Source organism: Coregonus clupeaformis, chromosome 36 (assembly GCF_020615455.1).
Source record: "Coregonus clupeaformis isolate EN_2021a chromosome 36, ASM2061545v1, whole genome shotgun sequence".
In the NCBI taxonomy this organism is placed as follows: Eukaryota; Metazoa; Chordata; class Actinopteri; order Salmoniformes; family Salmonidae; genus Coregonus; species Coregonus clupeaformis.
In genome coordinates, this window is record NC_059227.1 from 28,396,676 (window position 1) to 28,421,574 (window position 24,899).

The following is a 24,899-nucleotide window of genomic DNA, read 5'->3' on the forward strand; positions in this document are numbered from 1 at the left end:
GCTGTCGCTGGGCAATACAGACTTTCAGCTCCCTCCAAAGATTTTCTATTGGGTTCAGGTCTGGAGACTGGCTAGGCCACTCAAGGACCTTGAGATGCTTCTTACGGAACCACTCCTTAGTTGCCCTGGCTGTGTGTTTCGGGTTGTTGTCATGCTGGAAGACCCAGCTACGACCCATCTTCAATGCTCTTACTGAGGGAAGGAGGTTGTTGGCCAAGATCTCGCGATACATGGCCCCATCCATCCTCCCCTCAATACGGTGCAGTCGTCCTGTCCCCTTTGCAGAAAAGCATCCCCAAAGAATGATGTTTCCACCTCCAACATGCTTCACGGTTGGGATGGTGTTCTTGGGGTTGTACTCATCCTTCTTCTTCCTCCAAACACGGCGAGTGGAGTTTAGACCAAAAAGCTCTATTTTTGTCTCATCAGACCACATGACCTTCTCCCATTCCTCCTCTGGATCATCCAGATGGTCATTGGCAAACTTCAGAAGGGCCTGGACATGCGCTGGCTTGAGCAGGGGGACCTTGCGTGCGCTGCAGGATTTTAATCCATGACGGCGTAGTGTGTTACTAATGGTTTTCTTTGAGACTGTGATCCCAGCTCTCTTCAGGTCATTGTCCAGGTCCTGCCGTGTAGTTCTGGGCTGATCCCTCACCTTCCTCATGATCATTGATGCCCCACGAGGTGAGATCTTGCATGAAGCCCCAGACCGAGGGTGATTGACCGTCATCTTGAACTTCTTCCATTTTCTAATAATTGTGCCAACAGTTGTTGCCTTCTCACCAAGCTGCTTGCCTATTGACCTGTAGCCCATCCCAGCCTTGTGCAGGTCTACAATTTTATCCCTGATGTCCTTACACAGCTCTCTGGTCTTGGCCATTGTGGAGAGGTTGGAGTCTGTTTGATTGAGTGTGTGGACAGGTGTCTTTTATACAGGTAACAAGTTCAAACAGGTGCAGTTAATACAGATAATGAGTGGAGAACAGGAGGGCTTCTTGAAGAAAAACTAACAGGTCTGTAAGAGCCGGAATTCTTACTGGTTGGTAGGTGATCAAATACTTATGTCATGCAATAAAATGCAAATTAATTAGTTAAAAATCATACAATGTGATTTTCTGGATTTTTGTTTTAGATTCCGTCTCTCACAGTTGAAGTGTACCTATGATAAAAATTACAGACCTCTACATGCTTTGTAAGTAGGAAAACCTGCAAAATCGGCAGTTTATCAAATACTTGTTCTCCCCACTGTGTGTATGTATATATACAGTGGGGAAAAACAAGTATTTAGTCAGCCACCAATTGTGCAAGTTCTCCCACTTAAAAAGATGAGAGAGGCCTGTAATTTTCATCATAGGTACACGTCAACTATGACAGACAAATTTAGATTTTTTTTCTCCAGAAAATCACATTGTAGGATTTTTAATGAATTTATTTGCAAATTATGGTGGAAATTAAGTATTTGGTCACCTACAAACAAGCAACATTTCTGGCTCTCACAGACCTGTAACTTCTTCTTTAAGAGGCTCCTCTGTCCTCCACTCGTTACCTGTATTAATGGCACCAGTTTGAACTTGTTATCAGTATAAAAGACACCTGTCCACAACCTCAAACAGTCACACTCCAAACTCCACTATGGCCAAGACCAAAGAGCTGTCAAAGGACACCAGAAACAAAATTGTAGACCTGCACCAGGCTGGGAAGACTGAATCTGCAATAGGTAAGCAGCTTGGTTTGAAGAAATCAACTGTGGGAGCAATTATTAGGAAATGGAAGACATACAAGACCACTGATAATCTCCCTCGATCTGGGGCTCCACGCAAGATCTCACCCCGTGGGGTCAAAATGATCACAAGAACGGTGAGCAAAAATCCCAGAACCACACGGGGGGACCTAGTGAATGACCTGCAGAGAGCTGGGACCAAAGTAACAAAGCCTACCATCAGTAACACACTACGCCGCCAGGGACTCAAATCCTGCAGTGCCAGACGTGTCCCCCTGCTTAAGCCAGTACATGTCCAGGCCCGTCTGAAGTTTGCTAGAGTGCATTTGGATGATCCAGAAGAGGATTGGGAGAATGTCATGTGGTCAGATGAAACCAAAATATAACTTTTTGGTAAAAACTCAACTCGTCGTGTTTGGAGGACAAAGAATGCTGAGTTGCATCCAAAGAACACCATACCTACTGTGAAGCATGGGGGTGGAAACATCATGCTTTGGGGCTGTTTTTCTGCAAAGGGACCAGGACGACTGATCCGTGTAAAGGAAAGAATGAATGGGGTCATGTATCGTGAGATTTTGAGTGAAAACCTCCTTCCATCAGCAAGGGCATTGAAGATGAAACGTGGCTGGGTCTTTCAGCATGACAATGATCCCAAACACACCGCCCGGGCAACGAAGGAGTGGCTTCGTAAGAAGCATTTCAAGGTCCTGGAGTGGCCTAGCCAGTCTCCAGATCTCAACCCCATAGAAAATCTTTGGAGGGAGTTGAAAGTCCGTGTTGCCCAGCGACAGCCCCAAAACATCACTGCTCTAGAGGAGATCTGCATGGAGGAATGGGCCAAAATACCAGCAACAGTGTGTGAAAACCTTGTGAAGACTTACAGAAAACGTTTGACCTGTGTCATTGCCAACAAAGGGTATATAACAAAGAATTGAGAAACTTTTGTTATTGACCAAATTCTTATTTTCCCACCATAATTTGCAAATAAATTCATTAAAAATCCTACAATGTGATTTTCTGGATTTTTTTCTCTCATTTTGTCTGTCATAGTTGACGTGTACCTATGATGAAAATTACAGGCCTCTCTCATCTTTTTAAGTGGGAGAACTTGCACAATTGGTGGCTGACTAAATACTTTTTTCCCCCCACTGTATATAATAAATAAATTATCAGTTTCTCTGGTTTTACTATTCATAGGTATGTATTTGGGTAAAAATAACATTTTTGTTTTATTCTATAAACTACTGACAACATTTCTCCCAAATTCCAAATAAAAATATTGTCATTTAGAGCATTTATTTGCAGAAAATGACAACTGGTCAAAATAACAAAAAATATGCAGTGTTGTCAGACCTCGAATAATGCAAAGAAAATAAGTTCATGTTCATTTTTAAACAACACAATAGTAATGTTTTAACTTAGGAAGAGTTCAGAAATCAATATTTGGTGGAATAACCCTGATTTTCAATCACAGCTTTCATGCGTCTTGGCATGCTCTCCACCAGTCTTTCACATTGATGTTGGGTGACTTTATGCCACTCCTGGCGCAAAGATTGAAGCAGCTCGGTTTTGTTTGATGGCTTGTGACCATCCATCTTGCTCTTGATCACATTCCAGAAGTTTCAATGGGGTTCAGGTCTGGAGATTGGGCTGGCCATGACAGGGTCTTGATCTGGTGGTCCTCCATCCACACCTTGATTGACCTGGCTGTGTGGCATGGCGCATTGTCCTGCTAGAAAAACCAATCCTCAGAGTTGGGGAACAATGTCAAGGAAGCAAGTTTTCTTCCAGGACAACCTTGTACGTGGATTGATTCATGCGTCCTTCACAAAGACAAATCTGCCCGATTCCAGCCTTGCTGAAGCACCGCCAGATCATCACCGATCCTCCACCAAATGTCACAGTGGGTGCGAGACACTGTGGCTTGTAGGCCTCTCCAGGTCTCCGTCTAACCATTAGACGACCAGGTGTTGGGCAAAGCTGAAAAATTGGACTCATCAAAGAAGATGACCTTTCTCCAGTCTTCTACAGTCCAATCATTTTGCAAACCTCAGCCTGGCTCTTCTTTGCTTCCCATTGATGAAGGGCTTTTTTCTAGCTTTGCACGACTTCAGCCCTGCCCCTAGGAGCCTGTTTCGAACTGTCCTCGCCATGCACTTCACCCCAGCTGCTGTTTGCCATTCTTTTTGTAGGTCACTTGATGTCATCCTACGGTTGTTGAGTGACATTCGAATGAGTTGGCGGTCATCCCGGTCAGTAGAGAGTTGTTTTCGCCCTCTGCCGGTCTGTAGCTTTGTTGTCCCCAATGTCTGCTGCTTGACCTTGTTCTTATGAACCGCCGTCTTTGAAATTTTAAGGATGGAAGCAACCTGACGCTCACTGTATCCCTCTGCCAGTAAAGCCAGAATTGAACCCTTCTTTTCCTCACTCAAAACTTTCCTTTTCAACTCTTTTGGCATGGTCAATAGTTATTTTTTGATTAATATTACTTTTGAGGTACTATTAGCACTGTTTTTGCATCCAGCTGGTCTTATTGCAAGAGCATAGTGATGACCACAGCAGTGTTTTTTATACTTTTCCTCGTTAAATAAGATTTGGTTCATGTGATCACCTAATCAGTACCTAATTCAGTAGAATGAGGTGTGCCTCTGTTGGAATTCAACAGACACTGGAATGGAATGGCTGTCCAAGATGTAGAGATGCTGATTTAAGAAACATCTGCAGTGGTCTCTTAATTTTGTTCCACAGCTGTATATATATTAGGGCTGTCAAAGTTAACGCGTTAATAATGCGTTAATGGTGACATTTTCTATGGCGTACATATTTGGGATGCCATTAAAGCATTTTCTTAGTTTGACCCCCTGAACCATCCATAGTTCAAATTCAAACCCCGGCAGCCGATGCACTAGTTTGACAACCACTTTACTAGCTAGCTACTTGTATGACTGTATGATGTAGAATGCTAGTAAGGGGCTTTTAAATGGCAAATTCAATTTCAAATCCCTCCAAGATGGCTCTCTGGATAAAACTAAAGTAATTTGCATATACTGCAAGGTTGAATTTGATTATCACCGAAGTACATTGAGTCTTCGTCATCATTTACAAGCTAAACATACCGTTGACGCCGGCAATACAAGTAACGTTACTAGTAGCAATGGATGACATCTTCGGCAGGCTAAGCTAGAAGTGTGCGCGCGGGAGGCCTTTGGACAAGTCGTCGAGCAGCAAGCTAACACAAGCAGTAGCCAAGTGGATAGCTACAGCTTGCAGGCCAGTCCACATCACGGAGGATGAAGGCTTGAGGGATATCATTTGGATTGCATCAAACGACTCAACGTATGAGTTACCCTCGAGAGCCACCGTCGTTACAAGAATACACAAGCTGTATGAAAACGAGAGGGCTATGAAAGTGGAGGAGTTGAAACATGCAACGGCTGGAAACTGCATTCACACGCTCTGGCCGTAATGAAGACAGAAGAGAGGCACTATGCTGAAATGCGCCAGAGCATTTCATGGATCTAGCAAAGCAGTGGAACATCGAAAACAAAGTTACCACACTTTGCACAGACAGTGCACAGAACGTGATTGCAGCTGCGAGACATCTGCCTTTTGAACACCTGCACTCCATCACAGAACAGCAGGTTCGACAATGCCCTAGCTAAAGGCCCAAAAATGGTTGGGCCCACCAAATGCTGCAGAGCTAGGACAACAGTAAGTTGCAAATGGGCTAAAGAAGGAGTCACTTGCACAACATGTCACAACAAGATGAAATTCCACTCTGGAAATGGTAAAGCGTGTCCACAGAAACCAACAACCACTGAGAGATGCTCTGGCCCAACAGAAAACGAACATCACCATGCCAACCACAGCTGAACTGGAGAAACTGCAGAAACTGGAGGCACTACTGGAGCCCTGCAGGTAATACTCTTTATCTCACTGTTAGCGTTATAATAAGATTTTGTGTGTAAGTGTGAGAGTGCGAGTGTGTAACGTGTGACAGAGAGAGAGAGAGAGAGAGTTTGTGTATAACAAGTCTCTCACAATTGACTGAAGTGATTTTGAATTATCTTTCACTGCAGGTACCTGACCACTTCTGGGAGGAGAGAAGTACATTTCCTGCTCAGTGGTGTTGCCTGCTTTGTGTCATCTCCCTCGGGTGATGGAGAGCTCCAATGATGACCCTGCCTACATGGTAAGATTCAAGCTGACATTCACAACAGACCTGGAAAAACGCAAGGAAAACACCAACCTCACATGGCTGAAGATCGCAACAGCACTCAACCCAAGGTTTAAGGACCTGAAGTGCCTTCCCAGACCTGAGAGGGGTGAGGTGTGGGCTTTGGTCAGCAACTTACTGAAGGAAGAGAGGCCTGCACAGCAACCTGATAAAGCAACTGAGTCAGAGCCACCAAATAAGAAAGGTCCCCTTTTGTTGGGTTCTTCTGAGTCTGACTCTGATGAAGAGGAGTCCATTGAGAAATGTGTGGAGCGTTACAAATCAGATCCCAGCATCAACATGGAGGACTGTCCACCACAGTGGTGGTCACAGCATGCAGGGGCACACACCAGGCTGGCCTGCATAGCATGAAGGTACCTGGCAACGCCTGCCACATCAGTACCTTGAGAGGTTGTTTTCACTCTCTGGGCATATCGTACAAAAAAAGAGAGCAGCTTTATCATCTGAAAATGTAAACAGGCTTGTTTGTCTTTGAAACTGGCTCAGTGAAAAAAAATAGGTCGACTGAAGTGTATGGTCACAGGTTTATGTTCTGTGGAATTCATGACATTGTTGGACAGGTTTATGCTCTTTCTATCCATTGATCCAGTTCTTTTTTTCTTATAGCCAACCCTCCAAATCAGTAATTGGTAGAACAATCATTTGGAATGGCTGAAGCTTTAACTGTGTGTATGTGTGTGTGAGAGAATTTATGAGGGCGCATTAGTAGGCCCACTGGGAGCATTATTAAGTTACAGGACTTTTGTATTGCTTAACTTATTTATGGTGAATATGCCATTAAAAACATTCTGATACAGAATATTTTTGTGTTCAGTCCCTACATGCCTGCAAAATAGAAAAGGAAAAAAACTCTATTTAGCACCAAATTTAATCAAATAAAAAATGTGCGATTAACTACAGAATCTAATGCGATTCCTTATTTTAACCGTTTAACAGCCCTAATATCTATCTATCTATCTATCTATCTATAGAAAACACAATAAATAAGAAAGGAAGCTATATACAGGGTCTGTGCCAATACAAAATGTACAATGTGCAGGGATACTGGAGTAGTTTGAGGTAGATATGTACATGTAAGCAGGGGGATTAGAAGAAAGTGACTGGTAGCAGGATAGATACTAATAATAATAGTGAACAGTGTGGCAGCAGCATAAGTGGTGGGTGGGTGTGTGTGTGTGTTATTGTGAATGTGTTTGTGTGCAAGAGTGTCAGTGTAGGGGTGATAGGCAGATATACATGTAAACAGGGCTGAAAAGTGACTGGTATCAGGAATATATAAATGCTTATAATATACTTATGGTAATATACCAGTGGTAATAAATACCAGTGCATTCGGAAAGTATTCAGACCCGTTGACTTTTTCCACATTTTGTTACGTTACAGCCTTATTCTAAAATTGATTAAATCATTTTTTCCCCTCATCAATCTACACACAATACCCCATAATGACAAAGCAAAGACAGGTTTTTAGACATTTTTGCACATTTATAAAAAATTAAAAACTGAAATATCACATTTACATAAGTATTCAGACCCTTTACTCAGTACTTTGTTGAAGCACCTTTGGCAGCGATTACAGACTCGAGTCTTCTTGGGTATGACACTACAAGTTTGGCACACCTGTATTTGGGGAATTTCTCCCATTCTTCTCTGCAGATCCTCTCAAGCTCTGTCAGGTTGGATGGGGAGCGTAGCTGCACAGCTATTTTCAGGTCTCTCCGGAGATGTTTGTTTGGGTTCAAGTCCGGGCTCTGGCAGGGCCACTCAAGGACATTCAGAGACTTCTCCTGAAGCCACTCCTGTGTTGTCTTGGCTGTGTGCTTAGAGTAATTGTCCTGTTGGAAGGTGAACCTTCGCTCCAGTATGAGGTCCTGAGCACTCTGGAGCAGGTTTTCATCAAGGATCTCTCTGTACTTTGCTCCGTTCATCTTTCCCTCGATCCTGACTAGTCTCCCAGTCCCTGCTGCTGAAAAACATCCCCACAGCATGATGCTGCCACCACCATGCTTCACCGTAGGGATGGTGCCAGGTTTCCTCCAGATGTGACGCTTGGCATTCAGGCCAAAGAAGTAAATCTTGGTTTCATCAGACCAGAGAATCTTGTTTCTCATGGTCTGAGAGTCCTTTAGGTGGTTTTTGGCAAACTCCAAGCGGGCTGTCATGTGCCTTTTACTGAGGAGTGGCTTCCGTCTGGCCACTCTACCATAAAGGCCTGATTGGTGGAGTGCTGCAGAGACGGTTGTCCTTCTGGAAGGTTCTCCCATCTCAGCAGAGGATCTCTGGAGCTCTGTCAGAGAGACCATTGGGTTCTTGGTCACCTCCATGACCAAGGCCCTTCTCCCCCGATTGCTCAGTTTGGCCGGGCGGCCAGCTCTAGGAAGAGTCTTGGTGGTTCCAAACTTCTTCCATTTAAGAATGATGGAGGCAACTGTGTTCTTGGGGACCTTCAATGCTGCAGAACTTTTTTGGTACCCTTCCCCAGATCTGTGCCTCGACACAATCCTGTCTCGGAGCTCTACGGACAATTCCTTCGACCTCATGTGTTGGTTTTTGCTCTGACAAGCACTGTCAACTGTGGGACATTATATAGACAGACGTGTGCCTTTCCAAATCATGTCCAATCAATTGAATTTACCACAGGTGGACTCCAATCAAGTTGTAGAAACATCTCAAGGATGATCAATGGAAACAGGATGCACCTGAGCTCAATTTCGAGTCTCATAGCAAAGAGTCTGAATACTTCTGTAAATAAGGTATTTCTATTTTTAATTTTTTATAAATTTGCAAAAAATTCTAAAAACCCATTTTCGCTTCGTCATTATGGGGTATTGTGTGTCGATTGATGAGGATTTTTTAAATTTAAATTTGGCAATTTATCTGGCCTTTCTCAGACACCGCCTGGCATGTATGTCCTGGATGGCTGGGAGCTCTCCCCAAGTGATTCATTGGCCATCTGCACCACCCTCTGTAGGGCCTTCCGCCATACCAGGCGGTGATACAACCAGTAAGGTTGCTCTCGATGGAGCAGCTGTAAAGGTTTGTAAGGATCTGAGTGGCCATGCCTCCTGAGGGAGAAGAGGCACTGCAGAAGCATGACTGTGCTGGTGTGAGAGGACCATTTTAAGTCCTAAGTGATGTGGACACCGAGGAACTTGAAGATCTTGACCCTCTCCACTATAGCCCCGTCGATGTGGATTGGGGTGAGCACACGCCCGTTTCCTGAAGTCTACGATCAGCTTCTTTTTCTTGCTGACATTGAGGGAGGGGTTGTTGTCCTGGCCGACACTGCCAGGTCGCTGACCTCCTCTCTGTAGGCTGTCTCATCGCCGTTGGTGATCAGGCCGAACACCGATGTGTCGTCAACAAACTTGATGATGGAGTTGGGAGTCGTGCGTGGCCACACAATCGTGAGCTCTATTTTCATATTGACACCCTTAATAAAGATTAGCAAAAATGACTGCATAAAATAAATAATAAAAAAACGTAAGCAATAATGCCTGAGAACCTGGGAATTATCGTGTGACAACTCCCGACAAGGGAGAATTGTCTTGCTGGAAGGTCCACTTGCAGCCAAGTTTCAGCCTCCTGGACAATAAATCCACAAAGAAATGGTTAATTGGCAACAAAACCAACATTTTGCAATGGCCATCTCGGTTTCCGGACTTCAAACCCATTGAAAACCAGTGGTTTAAAATGAAGAGGGCAGTCCATAAGCGCAGATTAAGGATATCAAGGATCTGGAAGGATTCTGTATGGCGGAATGGTTTAAACTCCCTCCCAATGTGTTCTCCAACTCATAAAATGTTTTAGAAAAAGGCTCAGTGCCATTATCCTCACAAGGTGAGGTATTGAAAGGTATTGACCCCTACCTTTGAGGAAAAAAAGGCTACTTGTTAAACAATATATCTTTCTCTGTGCAATTATATAATACAATTATTTCCCAATTTTTTTGAGCATACAATATAGCTCAGTATTTGAATTATTTATTTTATACAGTCATTTTTGCTCATCTTCATCAAGGGTGTCAATCGTTTGGATCCTACTGTACATTCACACATGGATGATGATAGGTAGAAACAAGTCACGAGGAGTACTTCGTAGAGATTCTAAATCTCCTTGTGAAGAATAAGTACAACTAGGCCTATTTTTCCAATGCAATGCTCAATATACTAAAGCGTGGAAAAAACTATATAGTGTACCCCCCTCCCTAAACAGAATGTTATTTTGTGATATTACATTTCCTATAAAACTTTAGCGGTGTCTGGCACACACATAGATCAACAGGGGCCTGAGGGCTTGTGGGTAAATCAAACGGTTCCAACTAATGAACTCTGACAGAGAGGCAGTGGGGGTGCGCAGGTTAAACAGGTTACGACTCCAAAACCCCACACACACACACCAAAATGCACCCACCCCCACCCCTCCAACCGTCACCACACGCTCTTTTAGGCTTTGATTTATGTTACCGTGTTCCAATAAGATTTTAGGTTTCAGATTCGGAGTGAAAACAGCCCAGTGAGTTATGGTGAGCAGCTTGAAGGGCATATCTGTCCTGAGGGGGAATCTATGGTTTATTCAGTGGTCAGATACTACAGATGGGAAAATGGGGGGATGAGAGGGGAGGGGAGGGGGCAGGTGGGAGCAAAGGAGAAGGAGAGCTCCTCTTTCACTCCTCTCTTCCTGTTCACTGAATGTACTATTGGAATATGCAACAGCCAGTCTTTTTATTCCAAGAAAGAACAGAGAGCTGCTCTAAGGTAATATTTCCATAAGGAGAAAACCTGCTCTCAAGTTTCCTAAAATCATAGTCATATGACCATAAAGCCCTGACAGTCGGGTTTTTTGCTCTTTTTAGACCAAACGCAAGACAGGGTCACAGGTTTTGTACATTGGGTGAAGAAGATGTAGTCAACCAGAAAAAGCACCGTTGTATAAAATACAGTAAGTGGCTGGGAAGTCAGCTTCAGTACAGGGAGGCCATCTGCACAGCCAGCTGACTGACTATCCACTCACCCTCTAGACGGATGCCCTCCTTCTGGACGGTGTAGTTTAGAACAGCAAATGGGGCCACAGGTGACTTGGCTATCACAATCTGTGAAAGAGAGAGGGGAGAGAGACAGAAAGAGAGAGAGAGATATTAAGTGTGAGAGAGAAGAGAGGAAGATAGAGATACGAAGGTGGGTTCACTGGGTTGTCAGACAGTCACATTCACACTCACAAGTGAGAGATGTTACGCATAATGGACAGAGATAGGTTCAAGTGTCGTGTTGGAGGTCACTCAGACGACACTCCCCACTAGCTCTCAGACAGAGTGTCACGGCCTATTGTCTTGCAGGCAGTGTGAAAGTTAGGCGTCGTCGAGCGAAACATGACAACACGAGGACAACGGGGCACGTCGCCAATGGGTTTTTGATTGGACACAATGGGATAAGGTTGGGGGGGTGAAAGGTTACTTGGGTTGCCCCGATGCTGCCAAGAATTTGCGTCAAGCCACTTGAAGATGCCAACGTGCCCAGATCTGTCCCTTTTGTCACCTAGCCACAACGCTGATTTTGTTCAGATTCAGTGTTTAATAGTCACATGTACAGGGTTGCAGGTATGATTGCAGGGTACAGTGAAAACCTTAGGCTCCGAGCTCCAACATACAGGATTAAGTTAAATAAAACAATGAAAATTATAATAAAAAACAACAATAGAAATACTGTAGCAGTGATGAATAAATAAATGTCCGTTGGGGTGGAGGCAGAGTAAAGATTGTTGAGGGGGTGGGGTAATGACCATAGGAGGAGCAGCAGTCGGACTAAATTACCATTGAGGAGGTGTGGGGACCAAGTGAAAAAAAAAAAAAATATATATATATATATATATAGAAATAAGCTTTTTGTGCGTATGGAACATTTCTGGGATCTTTCTGGGATCTCATGAAACATGGGACCAACACTTTACATGTTGTGTTTATTTTTGTTCAGTATGTGTGTATATATATATACACACATACTGAACAAAAATAAACACAACATGTAAAGTGTTGGTCCCATGTTTCATGAGATCCCAGAAAGATCCCAGAAATTTTCCATACGCACAAAAAGCTTATTTCTCTTGCACATATTTGTTTACATCCCTGTTAGTGAGCATTTCTCCTTTGCCAAAATAATCCATCCACCTGACAGTTGTGGCATATCAAGAAGCTGATTAAACAACATGATCATTACACAGGTGCACCTTGTGCTGGGGACAATAAAAGGCCACTCTAAAATGTGCAGTTTGGTCACAACACAATGCCACAGATGTCTCAAGTTTTGAGGGAGCGTGCAATTGACATGCTGACTGCAGGAATGTCCACCAGAGCTGTTGCCAGAGAATTTAATGTTAATTTCTCTACCATAAGCCGCCTCCAACGTTGTTTTAGAGAATTTGGCATTACGTCCAACCGGCCTCACAACCGCAGACCACATGTTACCACGCCAGGCCAGGACCTCCACATCTTCTTCACCTGCGGGATCATCGGAGACAAGCCACCCGGACAGCTGCTGACACTGAGGAGTATTTAATAAGTCTGTAATAAAGCCCTTTTGTGGGCTAAAACACATTCTGATTGGCTGGGCCTGGCTCCCCAGTGGGTGGGTTTATGCCTTCCCAGGCCCACCCATGGCTGTGCCCCTGCCCAGTCATGTGAAATCCATAGATTAGGGCCTAATTTATTTAAATTGACTGATATCCTTATATGAACTCTAACTCAGTAATATCGTTGAAATCGTCACGTTGCATTTATATTTTTGTAAATAATAATATACATATTAACAACTGCAAAAGTGATGAATGTCATTTGGGTGCGGTAGAGTAAAATTAAGTTGAGGGGGGTGGGGGGAAAATATCCATAGGGAGAGCAGCAGGGGGGAGCAGGTAGCTGACTAGTGGTGGCTATTCAGCAGCCTGATGGTCTTGGGGTAGAAACTATTTGTTAATCTTCCAGTTTTTCGCCATGATGCTCCTGTGCTGCCCGCGTCTGAGTGATGAAAGCAGGGACAGGGCATGGCTCGGGTGGCTGGGGTCCCTGATTATCTTCTTGGCCTTCCTGCGACACCTGGTGTTTTAGGTGTCCTTGAGGGCAGGCAGTGTGCACCCAATGGTGTGTTTGGCTGCGCGTATCACCCTCTTGCGGTCCGCGGCGGTGGAGTTGCCTTACCAGGCTGTGATGCAGCCGACAGTATGCTCTCGATGGTGCTCCTGTAGAACACTGTGAGGGCCCTCGGGGACAGGCCAAATTTCTTCAGTATCCTGAGGTTGAAGAGTTGCTGTCGTGCCTTCTTCACCACGGTGTCTGTGTGGTTTGACCATTTCAGCTTCTCTGAGATGTGTACGCAGAGGAATTTTAAGTTGACCGTCTCCACGGTGGCCCCGAACCAGCCTGGTTCCTCCTGAAGTCCACAATCAGCTCCTTTGTTTTGCTGACGTTGAGGGATGATCTTTTCTTGAACATAATTACCAACCATTTGTAGACTGCAACTTGCCTGCGTGGGAATACTTGGGAACAGATTTCCAAAGTTAAAATCAATTGGAGCTGATTTCCTGGTGTTTTTACAGTCTTTTATGTCCAACAATTAAATGTATAAATTATAAAAATCTGAAAACTTGTGGAGCCAAATAAAACCACCGGTGTCAGTTGTGGAACACTGCTGTAAGCCGTCTCGTCGTTGTTGGTAATCAGGCCTATTACTGTCGTGTCGTAAGCGAACTTGATGATAGAGTTGGAATTGTGTGAGGCCACGCAGTCGTGGGTTACAGGGAATACAGGAGGGGACTGAGTATGCACCCTTATGGGGCCACAGTGTTGAGAATCAGTCTCGAGGAGGTAATGTTGTGAAAATCTGTGCAACTTCCGGCGCATTTACTGTGAACAGTGAGACTGTACCCGCTTTAAGTTCGTTTTAACAGTGGTCAAGTAGGCTACTGCGGCTATTTGATCATACCAGTGGCCTACCATCAAAAACAATGGAGAAAATGCATCATTTTCAACATCATCAAAACATTTTAACATGGAAATAGCTGTTCTATAGTTCAGCCTACAGTAGCAGCCAATGTGTGGTGTTCAATGTAGGCCTACATTCCATGAGACTTCTGAAAAAAAATGCAGGGCTTGACATTAACCTGTTTAATGACTGAAAATGTTGTGTTGTTTGATGCAAGAAACCACTTTACAAAATAAATGCATAATTATTCCCATACCATTATGGGAGAGAATCAGACAAATTATGCTACCCTCTGCCTATTGGCTACTTAGCTTATTCAAGCCTGTCTCAAAATACAATAATAAAAAAACTAAAAATTGAAACCTGCAATGTTTTATTGGAGCTTGAGTCGAAGCACTCTCCGTCGGCGCCATCTTAGCCATGTGGCATGGTTGGCGTGGTGTTGCTTTAGCGTTAGTCTCTCTAGACAGATGGGTTGCCTCCCACAATGTACACGTCTGTGGAAGTCAGTCAGTTGGGATAGAGAGGACGAGTCGGAAATGGGACACGCGTCACCGGTTACATCACTGCCGTATCCGCTTGTTGCCCTAGCTAAACATGAGCACAATTCCCGCCCACATTTTAAGCTCCGCCTACCCGACCTTCTGATTTCTTTGGAGAGTGGTCTGTCTGAAGAGGACCCACCGCGGAATTATTTTTCTCCCCTTTCGAAAATGTCCAAAAGAATTCAACATCCTCCCCCGACTTTGTGCCGTTGCTCCAAGGTCTGGGATTTCCGAGACTACTTTAGCCTGGTCCCAGATGTCTTTGTGCCATCTTGCCAATTCCAGGTCATTCAGTACAAACATATTTGGGACCAGACTACTGTTGCATGTCCTGGCTCAGTTCAAACCAGCCTGGGCCTATTAGCTACCACCATCTAAACTCAAAGGAAGAACTAATCGAAGTGAAAACAAGACGGTTGAGGTTGCTGCAGCACATATAGCTGCAAACAGTACAGAAATAACGAGTGCAGCGTCAGTGTTTTTGGAGGCGCGTTGAATCACGGCTGTGATAAATGTTATTGTGAAATCACCCGTCAAAACAAGGAAGTGAAGTTCTCAGTGTTCTTGCTTCATCAGGCTTGACATACTGTTGGTGGGTTGAACGAGAGGTAATTCTAGCCATGCTGAATCTCTGTATGAGCTTTAGCCATAGAAAAGCAGAGAGACTGGGAGGCAAAAGTGCAGACATGGAAAAGAGATATAAATCACCTTACATTTTTCCCTCAGTCTCTCCTTTTCATTGGTAAACTTGGCGCCGACTAGCTCTTAAGGTATTTTGTTTCTTTATGTATTATTTTTTACATTATTAGCTCAGAAAGTGTTTTGTATCATTACATACAGCCGGGAAAAACTATTGGATATCAGAGCGGCGGTAACTCACCAGCATTACGACCAGGAATACGACTTTCCAGAAGCAGATCCTTTGTTTGCTCTCCCCAGGGCAATTGAACTGATTCCAGCGGCTGACCCAAAACATCGCCGGCAGAGGAGAGGCACTTGGAGCGGCCTGCTGGTTCGACTTAGGAGGCGCGCACACCACCCACCGCTTCCAAGTATACTACTCGCTGATGTTCAGTCTTTGGATAACAAGGTCGACGAGCTAAGGGCAAAGATTTCTTTCCAGAGAGACATCAAGGCCTGTAACATACTCTGTTTCACGGAAACATGGCTCTCTGGGGATATTCTGTCGGAATCGGTCCAGCCAGATGGGTTCTCAGTTCATCGCACAGACAGAAATAAATATCTCTCCGGGAAGCAGAAGGGCGGAGGTGTGTGTTTCATGATTAACGACTCATGGTGTAATTGTAGTAACATACAGGAACTCAAGTCTTTCTGTTCACCCTACCAAGAATATCTCACAATCAAATGCCGACCGAATTTTCTCCCAAGATAATTTTCTTTGATTATAGTCACGGCCGTGTATATCCCCCCTCAAGCCGATACCACGACGACCCTCAAAGAACTTCACTGGACTTCATGCAAACTGGAAACCACATATCCTGAGGCTGCATTTATTGTAGCCGAGGATTTTAACAAAGCAAATTTGAGGACTAGCCTGCCGAAGTTCTATCAACATATCGACTGTTGTACTCGGGCTGCTAAAATCCTCGACCATTGCTATTCGAACTTCCGGGATGGTTATAAGGCCCTCCCCCGCCCTCCTTTCGGCATATCTGACCACGACTCCATTTTGCTCCTCCCTTCCTATAGGCAGAAACTCAAACAGGAAGTACCCGTGCTAAGGACTCTTCAACGCTGGTTTGACCAATCGGAATCCACGCTTCAAAATTGTTTTGATCACGCGGACTGGGATATGTTCCGGGTAGCTTGCGAAAATAAATTTGATGAATACACTGAAACAGTGACTGAGTTTATCAGGAAGTGTATAGGTGATGTTGTGCCCAATGTGACTATTAAAACCTACCCTAACCAGAAACCGTGGATAGATGGCAGCATTCGCGCAAAACTGAAAGCGCGAACCACCGCATTTAACCATGGCAAGGTGACTGGGAATATGCCAGAATACAAACAGTGTAGCTACTCACTCCCAAAGGCAATAAAACTGGCAAAACATCAGTATAGAGACAAAGTGGAGTCCCAATTCAACATCTCAGACACGAGACGTATGTGGCAGGGTCTACAGACAATCACGGACTACAAAAGGAAAACCAGCCACATCTAGCAAGCTAAACACCTTCTTAGCCCGCTTTGAGGATAACACAGTGCCACCGACGAGGCCCACTAGCAAGGACTGTGGCCTCTCCTTCTCTGTGGCCGACGTGAGTAAGACATTTAAGCATGTTAACCCCCGCAAGGCTGCCGGCCGAGACGGCATCCCTAGCCGCGTCCTCCGAGCATGCGCAGACCAACTGGCTAGTGTGTTTAGGACATATTCAATCTCTCCCTTTCCCAGTCTGCTGTCCCCACATGCTTCAAGATGGCCACCATTGTTCCTGTACCCAAGAAAGCAAAGGTAACTGAACTAAATGACTATCGCCCCGTAGCACTCACCTCTGTCATCATGAAGTGCTTTGAGAGACTAGTAAAGGATCATATCACCTCTACCTTACCTGTCACCCTAGACCCACTTCAATTTGCTTACCGCCCCAATAGATTCACAGACGATGCAATCGCCATCACACTGCACACTGCCCAAGAGGAATTCCTATGTAAGAATGCTGTTCATTGACTATAGCTCAGCATTCAACACCATAGTACCCTCCAAGCTCATCATTAAGCTCGAGGCCCTGGGTCTGAACCCTGCCCTGTGCAACTGGGTCCTGGACTTCCTGACGGGCCACCCCCAGGTGGTGAAGGTAGGAAACAACATCTCCACTTCACTGATCCTCAACACTGTGGCCCCACAAGGGTGCGTGCTCAGCCCCCTCCTGTACTCCCTGTTCAACCATGACTGCGTGGCCAAGCACACCTCCAACTCAATCATCAAATTTGCAGACGACACAACCGTAGTAGGCTTGATTACCAACAATGACGAGACAGCCTACAGGGAGGAGGTGAGGGCTCTGGGAGTGTGGTGCCAGGAAAACAACCTCGACCTCAACAAAACAAAACAAAGGAGATGATCGTGGACTTCAGGAAACAGCAAGGGGTGCACCCCCCTATCCACATCGATGGGACCGCAGTGGAGAAGGTGGAAAGCTTCAAGTTCCTTGGCATACACATCACTGACAAACTGAAATGGTCCACCCACGCAGACAGTGTGGTGAAGAAGGCGCAACAGAGCCTCTTCAACCTCAGGAGGCTGAAGAAATTTGGCTTGGCACCTAAAACCCTCACAAACTTTTACAGATGCACAATTGAGAGCATCCTGTCGGGCTGTATCGCCACCTGGTACGGCAACTGCACCGCCCACAACCACAGGGCTCTCCAGAGGGTGGTGCGGTCTGCCGAACGCATTACCGGGGGCAAACTACCCGCTCTCCAGGACACCTACAGCACCCGATGATACACGAAGGCCAAAAATATCATAAAGGACATCAACCACCCAAGCCACTGCCTGTTCACCCCGCTATCATCCAGAAGGCGAGGTCAGTACAGGTGCATCAAAACTGGGACCGAGAGAATGAAAAACAGCTTCTATCTCAAGGCCATCAGATTGTTAAATAGCCATCACTAGCACATTAGAGGCTGCTGCTGCCTATTGAAACACTGGCCACTTTAAGAAATGGAACACTAGTCACTTGAATAATGTTTACATATCTTGCACTACTCATCTCATATGTATATATTGTATTGTATTCTAGAATATTCTACTGTATCTTAGTCCATGCCGCTCTGTAATTGCTTGTCCATATATGTATATATTCTTAAATTCCATTCCTTACTTAGATTTGTGTGTATTGGGTATATGTTGTGAAATTGTTAGATATTACTGCACTGTCGGAGCTAGAAGCACAAGCATTTCGCTACACCCGCAATAACATCTGCTAAACACGTGTATGTGACAAATAACATTTGATTTGATTTGATTTATGTGCCCTTTGGGACGGCATTAGCTGTGAAGCGCTGTGTCCACATACTCATTCTACAAGCTTTAGCCATAGGCCTACTGATCGTTCTTTACCATCAGTGAGCTCACTCACTGTGCATCCAGTCAGTTAAACATTTACTATGAGGGGGGAAACCTCAGATTTGCACTAGTGGAAGAAACAACCCCAATGGCATCTAAGAATTTAAAAAGTTTGCTTTCCTGAGGTGCAGTTTCAACATTTGAGCATGTATCTCTACTTAGGACCAAACCAGCTACAGATGTCTGCTGTAACTGCTGTTGCTTTATTTCAGTAAAAAATAAACCTGAGTGCTATTTCACCAAGGGGATTAGATTACCTGTGGTCGGTAATCAGTCATTTTCACTAAACCCACTCGAATTAGGACCAGTGTGAATAAATGCAGTCTCAGTGATTTTCACAGGCACGCACTGCTCTGCGGACTGCAGCGACCAGTCAGCTCCCTGTTTTCAAAACCGCCGCGCCCACAATAACATGTCATTAACTCTGACAGAGACAAGTCTCCCTGCATAAAGCCATCTCATGTTTTCGCAAATCAGTTATTTATTTTATTTTATTAACCTTTATTTAAACAGGGAGTCACATTGAGATAAAACTATTTTACAAGAGAGCCTTGTATAAATTCAATCTAGAAGGAAATCGTGGTGGAGATGAACGCTTTGGAGGCTAGATAGATGACTGTCCTGTGTTCAGTTGAGCATTGGCAAACTGACAGAGCAGCCGGAGCATACATACAGACAGGTAGAAAGACAGACAGAGAAAGGGGCACACAAACATGCACAGCGTCAGTGAACCAGCCCGAGAACCCAATGGACCCAGGCACCAGACTGAAGCCTTAATGGACCAGCAGTTGTGGACCGCTGCTTTTCCTTTCATGCTGGTTTTCTTTAGGAGGATTTGGATCGTAAAAAGGAAAACACAGAGCCTTTCGTTTGGGCCTCCGAGGCTTTTTGGGAGTTGACTCTGGAATGCACCCGCAGCTCTGAGTCGTGCAGGATGAGACTAAAGGGAGAGTAGTGTGTGTGTGTATGCGTGTCTGACCACACTATTTCCCCAATAGATCATCTAAGCATGGTCATATTTCAGTCGTTTTAACTGTGTGTTGTGTGAAAGTTTGTTAATAACAGTTCTGGATAAAATCACAAAGAACACATAGGCCCAAAGAAGACATAGGAAGACAGATCCTTTCCCATAGTTAGTCAAACTAAAACGTTATCCTCTGTGACATTTCGTATATCACCTGTCGTTGGTGTGCATCTACATACTGGACAATGAGGCGGGTGTTGACGCTATGACTCCATGTGTTGCCCAGTGCCGCCATCACATACTCAGAATCCCTCTCATCGGATGCTGCAACACACAAACACACATTACAGGGGTTGGGTTCAACTTTGAACAGCAGACTCACACTTGTGTGATGTATTATCTTTATTTCATACAGGGGTCATTCCATGTCATTTCAGCAAGCCATGACACCCACCATCTCAGATTGTTCTGAAATCAAATAAGATTAGTATTCCTGAAACATTTTGTTGAAATATAATTTGATCTCTGAGAAATTAAGCTAATTCATTGCGCCCAAATTGTCCATTATAATTTATAGGATTCATATAATATTCAATAACTATAGTACCTAACTATAGTTTACCCCCTTTTTCGTGGTATCCAATTGGTAGTTACAGTCTTGTCCCATCGCTGCAACTCCCGTACTGACTCGGGAGAGGCGAAGGTTGAGAGCCGTGCGTCCTCCGAAACACAACCCAACCAGCCGCACCAATGTGTCGGAGGAAATGGGACAAGAACTTCTCTGCCAGCCAAACCCTCCCCTAACCTGGACAATTGTGCGCCGCCCCATGGGTCTCCCAGTCGCGGCCAGCTGCTACAGAGCCTGGACTCGAACCAGGATCTCTAGTGGCACAGCTAGCACTGCGATGCAGTGCCTTAGACCACTGCGCCACTCGGGTGGCCGGACCATAATTCTTTCTAACAATAAGTAAGACATGACGAATCCAATAAAATAATCAAAAGCCACCCACAAACAACCCACACCCCAACAACCAGTATACAGTATCAGTTCTCTATGTCTGACAAGTAGTATGGAGCTGCTGCTTGGAGTATTGCATCTTCAACCTTTGTTATATACTCCCTGTGAATCTGGTGATGTTTTTTTCCCCCCCTGTTCAGAGAAATTAGCCATTGAAGCTTGCATTCTATACCATAAATTAGTGTGAAAGAACCAAGTTTTGCCCACTAGATGCCGCTGTACCTGCTACTGCCACACTATCAATTTTTCTGGTCTCTTGTGTTTATTAAATGGATTACAACATTTTCTTTGCAACTTTGGGTAGAAAACCAATAGCTTTTGCTCATGATGAAAATAAATTGTGGTATAGAATGCAAGCTACTATAAATTAAAAATGGCCAATTTGGGTTCAATCAATTACCTTAATTTCTCAGAGATCAAATTATATTTCAACAAAATAATGTTTCACGAATGCTAATCTTATCTGTTTTTAACCACAGAAACGATTTCAGAACAATCTGAGATGGTGGATGTCGAAATCCTCTTCCTTGTGCTTTTTGAGGTGGAACGACTCACTGACTATACAGAAACTTAGCAAATGGCAATCAATTTGGAAACTGCAAATTCAAAACAAACTGCCATGAAGCCTGAAAAAAGTATGACTATAGGTAATTTAAGTATCGTCATTGATTCATCACCATGATTCTCACTTTCCACTGTGTCTGTGTGTGACCCTGCAGGCTGTGTAATGACCATTAACCAGAAGACAGGCCCAGCCCCCTGACACTGTTATTATCGCTTGCTTTTGTGTGACCATGGTTCCCTCTGCTCCCATGACACCAATAAACCTTGGCTGGGCCTGGGAGTGCTAATTCTGTCTGCTGAAGGATGAGCCCTGGCGGGTGGCGATGCGTGTGTGTGTGTGTGTATATGTGTTCGCAAGCGTGCACGTGTGTGTGTATGTCTGCGAGCGTGTGTGTGTGTGTGCGTTTACGTGCCTGTGTGCCCGTGTGTGTGTATATTGCCGTGTCCTTTTTATTCCCTTCCTTGATGTTTTTTCCATGGAGTAAGCAGGGATTCTGCTCGCACAAGTGTCCTATCAGCAACTCTCACTTCCTCAAAACATTTCCTGTGGAAACGTGTGCAAGGCAGAGAAAATAAAATAGGTACACAACCATGTGATGGAAGTTCCCCCGGCCGGGAGGAGCAGCAGCAGTAGAGAGAGACAATTCATTTTAATATCACAATATACTAGGGAGGAGACATACAGTAGACTAGAGTAGTAGTACGAACAGGGAACACTGGTTAAAGGCAATTCAGTTTAATATGACTGAATAAACTACGGGACAAAGACAAGACATACAGTACTATAAGACCAGCAGTTTCAGAGTCAAACCAAAGTGGAATATAACTGAAACTAAAGCATTGGGCCTTAGTGCATCTAGCTAACCATTGGGGCTCTTTAACATAAATCAGTGTACAACTGGCTCATACGTTTGGGAGCTGAGGCAAAAGAGACGAAAAGAGAAGGAAAGAGAAGGAAAGAGAAGGCCGGAGGGACTGAGAGGCAGACTAAACAAACTCCATGTGCTCTGCAGACATTTGCTGTACAGCTCCCTGGAGAAGGATGGGGGGGGGGGGGCTATCAGCCTCTTTGCTTAGCTCCCCCTCTGCCTGTTAGACAGGCCTCTAACACAAACACCCAAACCATAACACACACACACACACACACACACACACACACACACACACACACACACACCTCAGACACACAGAAACACACATGCACAAACTCCTTCACTCTATACCCCTAACCCCCATCCTAAGCCTCCCCTGATCCTACAAAGCCAGCAGCCCACACATTTTCCCACAACTGGTCAGGAACAGAGAGCAGATAGTGTAGAGTCCAAAATCCTGTCCAGTGTTTCAACACAGTATCTATGTCACGAATTGACCTTGCTGGATGGCTCCTTGAGTGCCACCATAAGTCCAAGTGCAATGAAAGTGTTTTAAAACAACAACATCCAAGTACATGTGTTACTAGTACTAGTATATAGCTAAAAGGCCTTGTCCAGCTCGCAAAGAAAGAAGTGTATGACAGAGAAAACCATACCGCATTTCCCTCTCTATGCTAATAGAGAGAATGGATATCATATGCTGCAGAGAGGATAGCCATCTCTGATAGAGAGAGAGCTCTCTGGAAATGCTGCCCCGCTGTGCAGAAGAGGAGGAAGTGGCTCCAATATACAGTCCAGTACAGATTTCAACATCCCCCTTTTTCCCCTCTCAACAACTCTCTCTCGCTCAGCATCCCATTCAACTTTTCTCTAGTTGTTTCTCACAATCTGTTTATCTCTCTCGTTCTACAACCCTCTCTCCCCCTCTGCCTTTTGTTTTCCTTTACCCTCTGTCCCTTACTAAACCCTATTGGTCTAGTGGCTGGAGAGCTCTGTGCAGTGTGGCTGTGTGTGACCAAGCCTCGAGGGTAAGACGGGCGGTCGATTAGGGCGACCAGTTGGGGAGAAGGAAATCACAATCATGTAGATAAAGCCCAGAGTGAGGGCATGGAAAAGTGTCTCAGTGTGTTGCTGGCTGGCTGCACACAGTGGCTCTCCTATCAGAGGCAGTGGAGGAGCTGAGGGGCTTGGATCACTGCATCCTCTGTCACACACAGTCAATGAAGGAGCCCTGCTGTTGACAAAGAGAGGCTGTCTGTATGTCTGTCCGTTCGGCCTTGCTGTTAATAAAGAGAGGATGTCTGGCTGTCTGTATATCTGTCCGTTGGGACCTGCTGTTGACAAAGAGGCTGTCTGTCTCTCCATTCATTGCAGACCTGGGTTCAAATACTATTTGTCTGCTTTAGCCTGCCTGGAGTGCCAACTGGGTGGGGTTTACATTGCACCAGGCAAGCTCAGTCAAACACAGCTCAAGTATTTGAAATTATTTCAAATAGTATTTTGAACCCAGGTCTGCTGTCCGCTGGGCCCTTCTGTCTGTCTGTCAGTCAGTCTGTCTGCTGGGCCTGGCTGCGTGACAAATAGAGGCCAACTGTCTGTCCGCTGGTCCCTGCTCTCCCACAGTGACTGGCCTATGCCCCCCTCACTCCCATCTAACCCTAGAGGGAGCACGGGGTTAAACCACACTGGATGGCCCAGTTTTTATTTACACACAAACACCCCACATAGAGGCAGGTGTGCACACGCATTCACACACGTAACACTTCACAAGAGCATTCACGAGCATGCACACAGCAACTAGTCCCTCCATGCATGGGGTGGCTGTATCATTACTTACCAGTGTTAAGTAATGAGTTCCCTTCTCACACAAAGATTCCCTTAGGTGGTTGATTCCTCCCTAGTCCCTACCCATATTTAGATGATTCATCTGCTTCAACATAATCTTGATTACCCAGAAGTTAAATTCTCATGTCACTTCCATGAGAGATTAGCTTCAACAGTATGTTTACCATTCCTTTATGTTATGACAAAATGAACGCTTGTCATGATGACCTCTCCCCCATTACACTAGGAACACCAACCCTCATCCATAACTTTACTTTAGGCTTTACACTTGCTATTGAGAACAGCTAGCACAGCCAGCTAAGGGTTTGTGGGATTTTCTATGCCCTGCCTTGGGCATCGCCTGTCTCAACTGTTGGCACCAAACTACTGTTGGCACTGGGCTGGCTATTGAGTTTTCATCAAAATGAGGTCAGAGAGAGCTTCAGTTGGACAACTTCAGTTTCACTAGATTAAACACAGAGAGCTAGAACAGGCCTCAAAGGCATCAGAGATTGAACTATTTTCATCTCTAATATTACAAATATCTATTTAAATAAATCTATCAGACATGCACAAACAAAAACAGATGCTGGCCATTTCTTTCAGGGAGTTTTCAATAATGAAGCAGTAAGTGCTAACCATTCAGCTTCTGGCACATAACACTGAAGACAAGCAAAGGATGACAGCGATAGCAATAATCAGACATATGAATTCAACAATAAATTCTCTCTGTACTGATAGCTGGGCTAGAGCATGTGTACAGGTCAGTCCAGCAACCAACCCATCTCTACCTAGTAGTTTCTCTACGCACTCATCAGGCCTCCGCAGTACCAGAGGCTACCTGAGGCCCACCTGAGTCACAGAACTGATCCTAGATCAGGTAGAAACCAGACTCCCCCTCTCCTCAGACTAGACAGAGGGCCTTTTCAGACCTCTCCCATCACGCGCATCACGCTCGCCGCCCCAGCCACATCCCAGGAGCCCCTCGATGGGAGAAAGACGACGGTGACGGAGCCTGACATTTGACTGGAAACCCGAGATGCAGGGATTTCTGGTTGAAAACAGCATAGGTAGAAACCTGCCTGCAGGAGA

The 24,899-nt window shown here is 44.9% G+C and overlaps 1 protein-coding gene across 3 annotated transcripts in view; it reads right to left on the reverse strand.

The window, feature by feature from the left end:
* The window catches only part of rad51b (RAD51 paralog B), a 57,623-nt gene that overhangs the window by 25,665 nt on the left and 7,059 nt on the right, over positions 1 to 24,899 (reverse strand). For all 3 annotated transcript variants that reach the window (XM_041865257.2, XM_041865258.2, XM_041865259.2), the window contains exons 8-9: positions 19,744 to 19,853; positions 10,974 to 11,052 (exon numbers count right to left, since the gene is read on the reverse strand). In XM_041865257.2, coding sequence (XP_041721191.1) covers positions 10,974 to 11,052; positions 19,744 to 19,853 — 189 coding nt within the window. The remainder of the gene's footprint in view (positions 1 to 10,973; positions 11,053 to 19,743; positions 19,854 to 24,899) is intronic.